This window comes from Dryobates pubescens, chromosome 8, assembly GCF_014839835.1.
Source record: "Dryobates pubescens isolate bDryPub1 chromosome 8, bDryPub1.pri, whole genome shotgun sequence".
NCBI classification, from domain to species: Eukaryota; Metazoa; Chordata; class Aves; order Piciformes; family Picidae; genus Dryobates; species Dryobates pubescens.
This window is the reverse complement of record NC_071619.1, coordinates 35,430,671-35,444,196: the sequence shown is the minus strand read 5'-3', so window position 1 is coordinate 35,444,196 and position 13,526 is coordinate 35,430,671. Positions and strand designations below refer to the sequence as shown.

Sequence of the window (13,526 nt, the reverse complement as noted above, 5' to 3'; positions counted from 1 at the left end):
TAAACTACAAGGATCAAGTTCCAAGCCCCAGCCAGAAGGTCACAGACGAATAGTTAACACAGTCCATCTGGGTGCCACCTTCATTTTAGGGCCAGGGAAGTCATCAGAAACCTCTTAGTTTGTTCAGTTAGAAGAAGGAAGCAAGAGAGGTGTCCTCTTTACCTCCTTATAAAGGATTGTTCCTCAGATAAAAGAGAAAACAAAGGACAATCAGTAGGTCAGAAACTCTTTCTGCACAGCCCCATTGCAAGTGCAGCTGCTCCTCAATTATCTGCTGGTTACAGAAAGTTAGAAAGTGCTACTTGAGGAAATCGAAGAACACGAAGTGGGATGTGGTCTCTACCTTAAACTGGGACACGTAATCAAGAGCACAAATATGGCACACCAAATATGGCAGGGATCTCAAGGGAGACCCCCAACCCTGCTACCTTTAGGCACCACACCATCTGTGCATTCTTCAGAGATAAAGCACAGCAGCGTACAGTGAACTGGTATCACTCAGCCAACATCCCCCAGCTGCCAGCCACACATGTGGAGAAAGGGACAGGTATGATCTGTGCATGCTGCACACACATCTGAAGATGTCACTAGCTAGAACAAGGCTCTTTCCTCTGCTTCTGCATCTGGGCCCTACCCCTGCCTCTTGTGTTGTTGCTGCAGGCTCTTCCAGCCAGACTCTTCAGACTACTGCTGACCAACATGTGCAAAATGTTTAAAACAAAAACCACCAACAATAAAACCCCACCCACATAACCCAGAAACCACCCCCACCAAAATCTTATTTCAGCTGAAGCTCAAGTCTGAACAATAAAACAGTTGCAGGCTCATGTGGAACAAGGTGAATTCTTGCAGAGCACGTTCAATACATTCAGCTGCCAGTGCAGGTCTCCTCTACCCCAAAACGAGAAAGCTTCAACACATCCTCTCCCTACATGCAGAAACTGAACTGTTCCTCGGCTTCCTGGCTTGAGAGAACAGGTCTACAGTGAGGCAGCTCCACAGTGACTGGGTTGAAAGGAGCCAGGATCACTGTTACTAGCAACACAGCCAAGATGCTACCTACCAAAAATCCTGTCACCAGAACTGTCTACTCTTCCATAGACATCCTTCTCCCATAGAGGAAGAAAAGTAGTTTCCATAAAACTACAGTAACACCACTATTTGTTTTCCCCTCAGAGTCCACTCTTAATGTGTTGCTCCAAAATATCTTCTGCTTAGTTGGTATTACCTGCTGTCTCATGTCACAATCCATAATCAGAGCAGAAATGCTTAGAGAGAGACAAGCCTTCAAACCAGCACAGACCTATGTTCCAGAAAGAATGATGATATTAAAGATGACAGTGTCTTCTCACCCAGCTGGACAGACAAGGATGGAATAACAACTTTAGGGGTCAAGAGATGAATGGATCTTAAAAAGCCCTACAGGAATGTTGCTCATGAAGGCACTTAATACAAGCATGTATACAGCTGGATGGAATGAAAGAAAACAAACCCACACAACACACCAGAGAGGAGAGTGCTGCTCAGCAGCTGCCTAGACAGATGCTTCTAGCCAGAGCTTGGCTTTTGCAGTGGTCCAGCTGTTACAGTATCAAAAATTCATCCTCCTGACATGTCTGGTCCCTACAAGTGACATTTCAGACAGGGATTCCTTAACCTTTGCAGGAATCAATGCACGCTCTGAAGTCCAGCAGCAGGTTCCTCTTGATGCCAGGGTTTACACCCAATGAAAACCCCAAGTTCTCAAAACCTTGTGCTCTTCTTCCTGCCGAGCTCAGCTGGACAAAGTTTCCCACAATGGAAAAAGGCAGCAGGCCCCTTCTCTCCAGGTTTGTGCATATGGCTTACTGCTTTCTGCATACTATTGCTGGCTGCCAGCACATGAAGAACCATTCTGCCTGGGAAAGCCTCTGGTGCTGTCAGTTACAGGACAGGCAGCCCATACACCAACCACGAAGGAAGGGTGTGGGAAGAGGGAGTGCTAGTGGAAGGGGTCATTCCCCCACTTAAGAAAGTCAGTCAATGCCATCTGTAGAAAGAGAGGTGTCACACAATGTCCTCAGCAGAGCGCCGTGGAAGAGAAGACCCCAGGCTCAAGAAATGGCCCCAGTTGCATAGGAAGCCCCTGTTATACTGGCCAGTGTCTATCACTAACCCCCCCAGGAGCCGGCGCCCAGTGTTGTCCCGCAGAGCCAGACGAGCTTCCCTCTCGGTCACGTTGTAGCTGATGTTCAACAGCTGGATAAGGAGGATGTATCCCATGCCAGCTGTTACAATGGCACAGTACCACACACAGGTGAACGACAGAGCAGAGCTGGCAGCAGGGAAAAAGATGGGAAGGAAGCCATTTAGTTTTGGAGCAGCTGCTTTAGAATGACTTTCCCTGGTAATCACTATCCTTTCAAATCCCTGTCTACATCTGCCACAGTGATCTCACTTTGCTGCTTTCATCAGATAATCCTTACAGGCTTTCTCAAAATTAAAGCTTCAGGGCTTACTTAATGAGAGATTCTAGTGCTACCAGAGCTACTCTTGCACGTTGCTATTGCACTACCTAGCTCTTTGCTCTTACTGCTGCAAAGGTACTTAGTCCTTATTTAAGGAGCCCACAATGCTCACTTGATAGAGCATGAAATGAAATACAGATGAACATACAGTCACACTTGTGCTAGTGTACTGTGGCCATCAGTGGTAGCACTTGTCCCTCTCCAACCCAGTGTCCAATGCTTCTCACCACCCTCTATACCAGACAAAGCATATTAATACTGTCTGTTCTAAGCAGGTAACTCAGAGGGACAGTCACTAGATAAACCGTAAGGGAAAGAGGGAGAAACAGCATATGGATTCCAGACTTTCAGGCTCTTACCTACATCTGGGGCAAATACATTTAAAGTTGTGTGGGACACAAAGACTTCAAATCCCAGCTCTCTTGAGTCTCAGACTCCCCACCCTTAGCAAAACCATTGCTGCATGCCTGCTTTCCAGAGGTTTTCAGAGAGCACTTTTTGGTCAAGTTTGAGAGCAAACAGTACTGGCCTAGTGCACAGAGTGAGGAACAGGAGCCAAGTTGCCTGACCAAGCCCATTCCCACCCCAGCTCTGTCCCAGACAGACATCTCACCTGTAGTCAGAATAGGCCCCAGGGCAGTAGAACAATGCCATAAATGGAGTTCGGCCCCTACAGATGGTGTGCAGGGTCAGTGTAATCCCGTACACCGCAGTGAGCATGAAGAAGGAGAGGGCAAGGATGAATGCTTGGTGGTTCTGCTCCCCTACACAGCTGTTAATCCTCCAAAAGGAAAAGAGAGATTACTTTGCTTAAAAAGAAATGAAACTGGCTTCTCTTTCCTCCTCCCTTCTCCAGAACCCAATTTCCAAGGTGCTTATGTACAGCACAAGCTAGTAACTTTGAAACGCGTTCAAAAGAAGCTGTATAGCTTTTTGTAGAAAGGTTATAGGCATAAGTAAAAAAATCAGGAGAGTAGGCAGTTTATCTAAAACTTTCACTAAGCATGCAGATCATAGAATGGTAGAGGTTGGAAGGGACCTCTACAAATGATCTAGTCCAACCCTACTGCCAAAGCAGGATCAGCTAGGGCAGGTCATACAGGAGTATGTCCAGGCAGGTTTGGAAAATCTCCAGAGGAGGAGACTCCACAACCTCTTCGGGCAGCCTGTTCCAGTGCTCCAGCACCATCATAGTGAAGGAGTTTTTCCTTATGTGCTGCTGAAACACATCTAGAGCCTACTGTTCCTTGGTTCCAGTACTGCACGCACTCAGGCAGCTTTGGCCTCCCTTACCCCTAGAGAGCACTAATGCAACTTAACTAACTGTAGGGCTGCTAATGCTCCACAGAACCAGCCTAAAACCAAACCAAAACCAACAAAATATGGAAAAAACCCACACAAAAAACCCCACCCAGATGAAAACCAGGAGAGAACCAAAAGGCAATTCTGAAGTTACAATGTAAAAGTCACCAGCTCCAAGGTCAACCCATTTACAACAAACTTGTCCAAATGGTTCTCTAATAAAAATCTATTGTCTTAAAGAACATCTCCAGGTCTTGAACATCACAACAATAACCCCATTTGATAGGGAATATTAAAAAAGAAAATCAAAAAGCAGAAAACAGATAGAGAGAGAACAAACACACATAGTCACAGCAGTGCAAAACCTACCAGACACAGTGATGATCCAGTCTCCTCACACACCTGCCACAAAGCCGGCAGTGCCCAGCTCGTGCTGGCCTGACTAGCTGGCATTTAGTGCACCAGTCCTTTTTCACACCTTCCAGCTCTTCAGCTGACATCCTAGAATAGCCTTTGGCCTCCCCATTCACAGCACGGCTACTGGCAGCTCCTGCCGTGGTGACACTATGCAGCCCATTGGAGCTCCCTTTAACACTCTTGTTGCACTCAGGCAAACCCTGGTGCAATGCCCTCTTATTGCTTGGTAAGATGGGAAGGTAGCCGGGATCCTTCTTGGCTCGAGACAAGGCTACAAGCATAAGAATTAACCCACACGTGAGAGTGACCACTTGGGAATATCCCACGTGGCCTCGGGGAACCACTTCCTGCAGGAACACGTAGTACATGTAGCCTAAAGAGAAGAGCCCCAGGCTCAAAAAGAAGAGGGTCCGTTCCTTCCTCCTGTGAGTGAGGTAATAGTACCACAGCACCACTACGGGCAGAGATGTCAAGATGAGGAGCCCCAGCAGGAAGTGCAGAGCAGCAACGTGGAGCAGGACAGGCAGCAGAACCAGGGGCGGCACAAGACTAATGTTGATCTTCACAGCCCCTGCGAACCAAGGGATCCGCACCCGGTCCGCCACGGTGTCCGCAATTCTTTCCAGAGTTCCCGGGGACAAGGATTTGCCCGTTAGCCACCTGTTAGGGAGGAAGCGCAGACGCCGGCTAACAGACGTAGCCACAAACCCGAGGCCCTTTCCTCTGCCTCGTCCCACTCCGAGGCGCCCAGCCTGGCACTCGCTCGCCTACCCCTTCCCTCTCTCCCATCAAGTTTCCTCAAGGATCGGGGCGTAGCTCCCCGACCCTCAGGGCGGCAGCCCTGCGGGGGGTACCGACAGCCCCCTAAGCTTCCCGCCAGGAGAGGAGGCACCCAGAGCTTCGCGGGTCGCCTCTGGAAGCAAGAGGGGTCTCTCAGCCAGACTGGTCTCCGCCTAGGGACGGGGAAAGGAGCCCAGCGGGCCAGGCGGTCGCGTCGCCCGTAGTGTCGTTACCTCTCGCAGCCCTCGTCCAGGTCCTGGCAGTCGCAGCAGCACGCCGCCAGGTGGTTCCTCTCGCCCCTCCGGTCCACGTACTCGCAGCAGCACAGCGGCTCCTCCATCGCCGCCCGCCCCGCCGCGCCCTTCCCCATGACCCTCCCTCACAGCCGCCGCCGCGGCCAGGGAAGAGGCTCGAGGCGGCTCGCAACGGCCGTGCCGCCGCCGCGGCAGCCGCCCCGCCCCCTCCCAGCCGCAGGTGCCTCGCACCCGCCACCGCCTCCTCCACAGCGGCCCCGCCCTCCTGGCGGTGCGCGGCCGCCATTGGCCGCCCCTGTCCGCCCGCCTCTCCCGAAGGCGGAGGTGTGCGGCTGGGGGGGCTGCGAGGGACCCCCTCCGTCCCGGGCCCATCCACCTGACGGCCCAGCTGCCCAATGCCGGCCCGGCAGGGGCGGGGCGGCCCGTGACGCGAGGGCACCTGGCTTAAAGGGACAGTGCAACAGGTGGGAGGGCACCGCGGGGTCCCGCGGCCGGGGCGCGGCCCCAGCCTAGCCGCGCCTGCCCGCCCGTCCGCCGACTGGAAAAACAGGTCCGAGCGGCTCTGCTGCTCTCCGGGGCTGGACACGCGTGGCTGGGAAAGTTTGCCACAGCGCACATTGAAATCGCCGTGGTGGAGGGTTTCGGGCCAAGACACTGCATTTCAGGACTCACGCACCGACACACGGACCCTCTAACCTTAGCTGCTTGCACCACTGCAGGGCACAGAGAGCACCACGTCGCAGCCAGCGTTACCCCACAGTCACAGCCCTGAGCCCCAAGGGATGGTGACACTTCACTTCCTTTTAATTTTTATTTTCATCTTATCTTCCTTCTCTCAACCTTTTTAGAAATAGCTTAAAGCCAGAAGAGGCAGTTTCATCATCAGTGGGCACACCATGCTGAAGAACTGAAGAGCAGCCCTTGACGGAGGGAAAACACTGAGGGCTGAAATTTCTCTGGGAGAGTGAGAAACATATGGCAGAAAGCAGGCTGCCAAAGCTCACAGCATGTGAAAGATTAAGCAAAGAGGCATCAAGCATTTCCCTGTTTAATTAATCTTTTAACTATTCATCCTTTAAAATGGTGACTTGTTTTACAAGGTCCCCATGGCTAAAAAAAGCAGATAAAGATCCTGTGGCAATGAAACCAGTACCTGTTCTTTTTCTCCAAAACACCCTTCGCCGGCGGTCATTTTTTAAGTTGACATAAAAAGCTGCAATTTCATTAAAGACAAGCCCAGATCTCTGCTGAGGGTGTTTTTCCCTCCTCCAAAACGTGCAGATCTGTTATCCAGCCGTACAACTGCCCCCACTCACTCACCACAGGACTGGAGAGCTCCGAGCTGTTTGTGAGCAACACTCTCCCCATAATAACAGGGCTGGCAGGAGAGACATCACCAGGCTACAGGAATGCAGAACCCAACTTGCTTCTTCCAGAAACCTTTATTCTGTCAAGCTTTTGAGCCAAACAGTAAGGAGTCCAAAAGGTGACAGTTAAAACCCCTACCCCTCAAGTCTTCTCACACACACACACACATATCTGTTCTTCAGCATCTTAAATGGGAAGCTCACGTGGGTATTAACTCTCAGTCTTGCCGCTCTGTGTCCTGTTCAAGTGGTCAAAGCTTCTTTGGAGCATAGAAAGGGAGATCTTCAGCTGTGAAGATACAACCATCACATCCCTCCAGTTATTTTAGTCTCCTGCATGAGTGGTATTAGGAAAATAATATCTCCCTCCTCTTATTTTAAGGAATTCATTCAATTTTCCTCCCTGGTTCTGTAAACAGTTGCCTTCCTGTGCTCTCCTAACAGCTATACTCTGTGCAGTTTAGAATACTTTCAGTATGATAAAGCCTAACACCTCACCAGACAACAGTGCAAAAGATAAACCACCCCACTCATTTTTAGTCACAGTTAATGTTCTTAGCAAATACTCTAAGGAATATGGCAGCAAAGCAGGATTTGGTTGGGTTTTTTTTAAATACCTGGCCCTCCCAGGGCATTTTGGTGCACAAAATGTGTTTGAATTATTCACAACCCTCAGAAAACACAAAGTAACAGGCACTAAGATGTGTCATGACTCTCAGACAAAAAGTGTTACTTGGGATGAAAAAGGTGGCTGAATTCTCACTTTTTAAAGAGGCTTTTTTTTGTTGGGTTTTGTTTTGACACTGTTCAAATAGCAGTTTATCACTTCAGAATTAGGAGTTGCTTGGGTAGTAAGCAGAGAAAATGAAAAGGCCAAGGAAACAAGGAAATGATTTGAGGTAAAATTCCCAACACTCAGAAGCTTTTTTCAAGCTGTGATCAAAATGGTTAATAGATTAATAGCAACTCTGTGTGCAGAGAAACCCCTGAATAAGGAATATAAAAAATGGCTTCTTTTTCTACACCCTTTTAGTGTGTGGGAGAACACAGAGCAAACTAGTGATGGATAGAGGTACATGTGAACTCCCCCACAGCTTTCCTAATCTAATAATTTCTTCTGTCACATTTTAAGATTTAATAAAAGAATTTAAAATCAGAACATTCATAGGCAGAAAGTTAAAAAAAGGAACAAAAAGCACCAAAACCACAAAAACCCAAAGTAGTATGATTTTACTGTCCTTCATTTACTGAGTTGCAATTTCAGCCTAAGGGTTTAGCAGTCCTGGACTTCAGGATCAGACAGGCAACAACATTGTACAACTTAATTCCTTAGAGTTTTATAGCATTTAAGAGCCTGAAAGTGTAAGTTACTGAGAAGGCAGATTAACTTGATAGCTATGGAGCCTCTCAGAAATGTATGGTCTGTTGGTTTTATTTATTTCTTCTCTGGAGATTAGCTGTCCCTTTGGTATCAAGGCTAAGTGAAGCTCTCACCAATATGCAGCAGAGAAGTAGGGAGCAACTGCCAGGCTAAACCTGAATGAAGAAACCCCATCAGGAGGTGGGCAAATGCTTATCACTGTTTTGAGTCTTTGAAAAAAAGATATGTTCCAAATTACTCTTTGTTGTAGCATGATTCAGAACCTGTCTCATCAATCCAGGTTTAAGAAAACTCCCATGATTATTTAATCTTAGTCCAAAAATAACCCCCAACCCCTAAACAACCACACAAAACATCAGAAACATGAGCACTGCCTATTGTATCAAATTAAATCTTAGGAAAAAAATACACACAACTGGCCAAGGAGTCACAAAAGCTTTAGTTGACACCAGATGACATCAAACAAAAGCTATAGTAGCATAAAGGAGAAAATTTGAGTTGCTGAGAAACAAGAATAATACCAGGAAGACTGACTAGCAGACTTACCTGCTCAAGCATTTCAATTGAGTCTCTTAAAACTCCCTTCACATGTTTAACCTGTTCCTTATCATACTGAGGGATCTCCTCTTTTGATACCATTTCTGGGGATATGCTGAAAGATATTGAGATTATGATTAGATCAGAAACACAAAGCAAACACCTCCATGACTTTCCAAAAGCAGCTGCTCTCTGCCACCATTTCCTCTGCCATTGCTAAAAGCATCCTTTTCCAAAAGCCTCATAAAAAGCTGCAAGCAATTGAATTTCAATACCTGCTGCCTTGCATTTTGTCTACAACGTTAAAGTTCTCACATTTCAGATGGCAAGACCTTTCTTAAGAAGAAAGTTACTCTAATCTGTTCTGAAATGATCACTATGGGAGTTCACCACACTGCTTCCATACTCAAGATCAGGTTATGCTCTTTTAACCTGTTTGCCGACAGTCAAAAGAGGAAGCAGCATCTGAGCCTCTTCCATGTGTCTGAACACAAAAGCCACCAAACACATAAATCTGAGGGGCACAGAGTCAGCAGGAGACCTGTAAGAAGAGGCTAAAAAGCTAAATGACTCTTTACCATTATATTTGAGATCATGCTGGTTCACAAGATGAAGTGAACACTTTGGTCTGTGATCAGCACTATGATATTCACAGAAGATGAGTCACAGCAGGGTGATGTATGCAAGCTAAGCTTAACGCTGCCCCAAAACCCAGCTTGTCAAAGAAGTTTGTTACTGAAGATGCAGTCACTGGACATCACTATAGATTACAGAACAGCAACAAGCCTCAGCAGCTTTTGAAAACTTAACAGCAAGTTTCATTGTTCAAAACTGGTATCTTTAGATGAGATTCTCACATAAGCTGAGGAAGAAAGAAATTAAAGTTTGTGAATTCAACTTACTTAAAAGAGCTTTCTTCCTGAAGCTGCACATGATAGAGGGACTGAGCTGCATGCTCAATCTTTGATAGTTTGAGAAACAGGGTTATATTCAGCAAGACCAAGAGCAGCAAACTGTAGAGAAAACAGAACAAAGTCCTGTAACAGTCTGAGTCAGAATGCTTTATTTTCAGGAAAGAAAGAAGGTGTGGGGCATTACAATACCAAAAATAAGTTTCTATTCAAACAATTCTTAGCAGTTAGCATTAAGCTGTGTAATAGCAACCAACAGGAACAGCAACAGTGTCTCCTCTTGGCACTTAGAAAAATAGAAATTAATAAATTCTAGAATTTCTCCATGGGATCAAAACTAAGTAAACCTGCAAGGTAGCCTAGTTTGGCAAGACAGCATTTTCATTCCATGTGACAATTCTTAATTCATTCCCCTCCTATACCAAATTACTCCATTAAAGTTAGGTCAGGACTTGTCATGCTACATGTAACAGTAACATGCAAGTGGGATACAGACAAAAACTAAAATGAGCTTGAGTCAGGCCACATTTTAATGCAAAGGAGTACTTACAAGACACTCATTACTACAATGATGGTGGTGGTCCTACTTACAGCATCTCTTTTCCTTCCTATAGGACAGGGAAGAGAAGTAGGTTAAAAAGTACTGAAGAACATTCCTCAGGGATGCCTGCAGATACATGTCAGTGCCCAGCATTTCACAAGACTATCTCAACAGCTTGCAATGGACCTCAAAGATCATCCACTTCAACCAACAACCCAGCACTGAAGGGTCAACACTAAACCATATGCCTAAGCAATAGGTATACACACTGCCTAAACACCTCCAGGGATAGTGACTCCACCACTGCCCTGGGCAGACCATTCTAATGTTTGATAAACCTCTCTGTGAAGAAATATTTCCTAGCATGCAGCCTGAAACCTCCCCTGGCACAGCCTGAAACCATTTCCTCTAATCCTGTTGCTTGACACCAAGGAGAAGAGGCTGCCCCCTCCTTGAGCCAACCTCCCTTCAGGTAGTTGTGGAGAGCCATGAGGCCTCCCCTCAGCCTCCTCTTCTCCAGACTGAACAACCCAAGCACCATCAGACACTCTTCTTAGGCCATGTGCTCCAGACCCTTCACCAGCCTCACTGCCCTTCTCTGAACACACTCCAGCACCTCAATGTCCCTCTTGTAGTTAAGGGCTCAGAACTGAATACAGTACTTGAGATGTGGCCTCATCAGTGCAGAGTACAGGGGGACACACTCACCTGAAAAGGTGAGGCAGCAGTAGCAGAATTAAGTAAATCAGGAAGCAATCTCAGAGTCCATTATATGTGGCGCCGATGCACATTTTCTCTCGATACTATACTCAGTGCTGTCTCCTGCTCTAGGAAAGGGCACTTGCTTCTACTTCAGTGCTTAACATTCATTTGTGTCCTGAAAGCCACCATTCTCTAGCACACATTGATGCACAGATGTTCCTTATCTCTGTAGGTATAGCTAACAGTGTATAAACTAGTGGCCTAACAGCGTAAAAACTAGTGGCCAAGTCTGTCATGCCCAGAGGTTCTGGGACTGCAAGAAATGCTTCAGTGACCCAGAAATTACATAAACAGATGGGAATTAGACTCCTTAAAACAAAAAGCCCCCAAAACGAGAAGATGGGGCCAGGACGTGAGTGCTTATGACTTGGCTGTGCAGTTATTTGAGGAAATAAGGCAATTTTCCCATGAACTTCACAAAAGTCAGGTTAAGTTTCTTTCTGATCCCATTTGACACTCAATCCTACACAGTACAATGCAGCATTTTAGTTTTTGGTTGGGTTGTTTGTTTTAAAACAGGAAGTGAGGTTAGGTTTGATTTCATGAGATACTCAACATAAATGTGACTATTTAGACTCTAAATCTATTTATGCAAGCCTGAACAATAAAGCATTTGCTATCACACCAATAACGTAAAGACAGTAATAACACACATGCAAGTGTCACTCTTGCACTGTTTTGGAAGTTAAGCTTTCTTGAACATACCTTCTGGAAAATATTTGATAGCAAAATTCCTACCTATTATGCTGCCCTGAGATTCTACTCCCATGTCACCAGCAGAGTGCTGGGAAGAGCGTTTGGGAAGTGATTCTGCCAGACTCCTGTGTAAAGTGCGTCGCCTTCGTCTCAGGGCTACTAATTTTCCAGAGTCTTCTATGGACTGATTGATTGCATACTCCTCCAGTAGGAGATCTGATTCTGCAGTGTAAAAACAAACAGCAAGGTTACTGAACTCTCAGAAGGAAAGCTGAAAAGCTAGCACCAATGACTTACATTCTGAGATATGGAGGCTGGCAGTGAGAGGAGTAAGTGGACCTTCTAGTAAGTGAACTTGAAGCTGCTAATTGACAAACACATCTTGACCTGTACTACCTGTCCTATTTGCTAGAGGGCACTTAGTACACTTTTCAGATTTGGTGTGCATTCAGCCTATGAAGGATTGTTTAATGACATGTTAGACAGCAGTTGGAAGAGCATGTCAAGACTCTGTTACATTGAGACTAGGAAATGCGTTAGATTTAAGCCTGCAGCCATGACTGGCCCAGCTGTTAACAGGCATAGCCAGAGAGCTTGCCAAGTCCCACTGCCTCTTCTCATACCCACATCAAGGAAATTAAAGATAGGCATATGCAGTTGAGACTAATAGCTTTCTTGCTCCTCCTCCTGTTTCCTTCATATAGCACTTACAAGGTATACAAGAGCTCCCTGTTAGCATTAAGCTATAAGGCTTCTTTCACACCCTGGAACAGGCAGATATATTGATGGCAGGACTTCCAGATTCCTTTGGTGCTGCCTTCTTTTCAAACCACTCTTTAAAGGAATGAATTTTGACAGACATGAAAACGTGCATAGGAGAGATAGCCTCCTTGCTCCAGCACAAAGAACAAAATGCCTTACCAAGTTGTTTGAAGTTTTCCTGTATTCCTCCCCAGGTATTCTTCTCAATTACAGACTTGACAAGGCCCCAAGGCTGTTTTCTGTACTTCACTTCTGCAGAAACCCTAACAAACAGAACACAATAGTGAAAGAGTGCTCTTCTAGGTAGCAGAGACTTCCATACTCTGAAATACCAACTGGAACTGCCTTAGCTTTCCACTTGGGAAGCACTTACACTAAAGCAAGGTAAAAGACAGATAGCAGCAAAGAAAGCATACCTAGCTCAAACCTTAGGAGATCTCAATGTCCAAATTATGGGAAACAATCTTGAAGTGTTTTCCTTCAGACTCAGACTAGCAAAGAATTTATCTTCTATGAAGTGTTCTCATTTCAACATATGTTTAAAACTGGTTTTAGGCTTTCAGATCATGAAGTTCTGCTTTTTACTCTGTATGTGTACACGTGATGTAAACATGGGCACTGCAGTGGCATCAGGTGAAATTCATTATCACCACCCATGCACAAAGTGCTCAGATCCTATTTCAAACAGACAGAAGTTAAAATTTCTCTCTATGAGCAAGACAGAGGGGAAGTGACATTCTGGCCTTGTACTCCCCAGATGAAACTGATCAACAGCGCTTCCAGAATAGAAATGACTTGTAGTTGTTAATCTTCCAAAGGATTCTACACCATTAATCGCAAAGCTCTTCATAAAGTCATAGATTTACCCTTTTGTCCTTTAAGTCACAGCACTTGGTGACTAAGTCAAGAACAAAAACTGTACTAGAATACACTTTTCCCAGTGTTTTCAAGTAATAATAATCCAAATTAACATAAGTGCATGGTGTTTCCAGACTAACAAACCAGCACTTTTCAAAGAGTTTTGGAGCCATTTTAAACAATATAGTAGAGTAAATGAACACCACCATGCACCTTCTGTTCTGTAAGTGCATGCTCTGTGCACCCTACTGAAACCTAGGGCTTTTGCTCTTACCCTACAGTTGCCACATGTCTCAAATAAAACATATATATCCCTTCAAAGAGGAAGAAGGACTCACTCTGAACCACCCCCACGCCCACCCCCCCCCAATAAAAACTCCAATCATCTAGAACAATTGTTCAAGGACCTTCTTTCACTTCTGCCAGTAGAGACAAAGTCTTCAGCACAGCC

General features: G+C 46.0%; 2 protein-coding genes across 2 annotated transcripts in view; both read right to left on the bottom strand.

Annotated features, from left to right (window-relative positions):
- Nucleotides 1-84: 84 nt before the first annotated feature.
- ZDHHC23 (zinc finger DHHC-type palmitoyltransferase 23) lies at nt 85-5,512 on the bottom strand. The gene is made up of 4 exons (XM_054163187.1): nt 5,240-5,512; nt 4,179-4,886; nt 3,121-3,288; nt 85-2,314 (listed from the first exon to the last, which is right to left on the bottom strand). Exons 1-4 carry the CDS (start codon nt 5,374-5,376, stop codon nt 2,047-2,049), a joined length of 1,281 nt encoding a protein of 426 aa, XP_054019162.1. The 5' UTR covers nt 5,377-5,512; the 3' UTR covers nt 85-2,046.
- A 702-nt stretch (nt 5,513-6,214) lies between these two features.
- Nucleotides 6,215-13,526, bottom strand: part of GRAMD1C (GRAM domain containing 1C) — a 59,671-nt gene continuing 52,359 nt past the window's right edge. Inside the window, 6 exon segments of the mRNA XM_054163744.1 lie at nt 6,215-6,916; nt 8,555-8,660; nt 9,448-9,558; nt 10,007-10,064; nt 11,498-11,677; nt 12,377-12,480. Coding sequence (XP_054019719.1) covers nt 6,839-6,916; nt 8,555-8,660; nt 9,448-9,558; nt 10,007-10,064; nt 11,498-11,677; nt 12,377-12,480 — 637 coding nt within the window. The 3' untranslated portion in view covers nt 6,215-6,838.

What these genes read in the sequence shown, in the direction of transcription:
- ZDHHC23 (XM_054163187.1), bottom strand. Translation starts at nt 5,376, where the DNA reads ATGGGGAAGGGCGCGGCGGGGCGGGCGGCGATGGAGGAGCCGCTGTGC. An exon ending in CTGGACGAGGGCTGCGAGAG is followed by an intron (nt 4,887 to 5,239) that starts GTAACGACACTA and finishes CCTCCCTAACAG; the next exon opens with GTGGCTAACGGGCAAATCCT. An exon ending in CTGGATCATCACTGTGTCTG is followed by an intron (nt 3,289 to 4,178) that starts GTAGGTTTTGCA and finishes TTCCTTTTGGAG; the next exon opens with GATTAACAGCTGTGTAGGGG.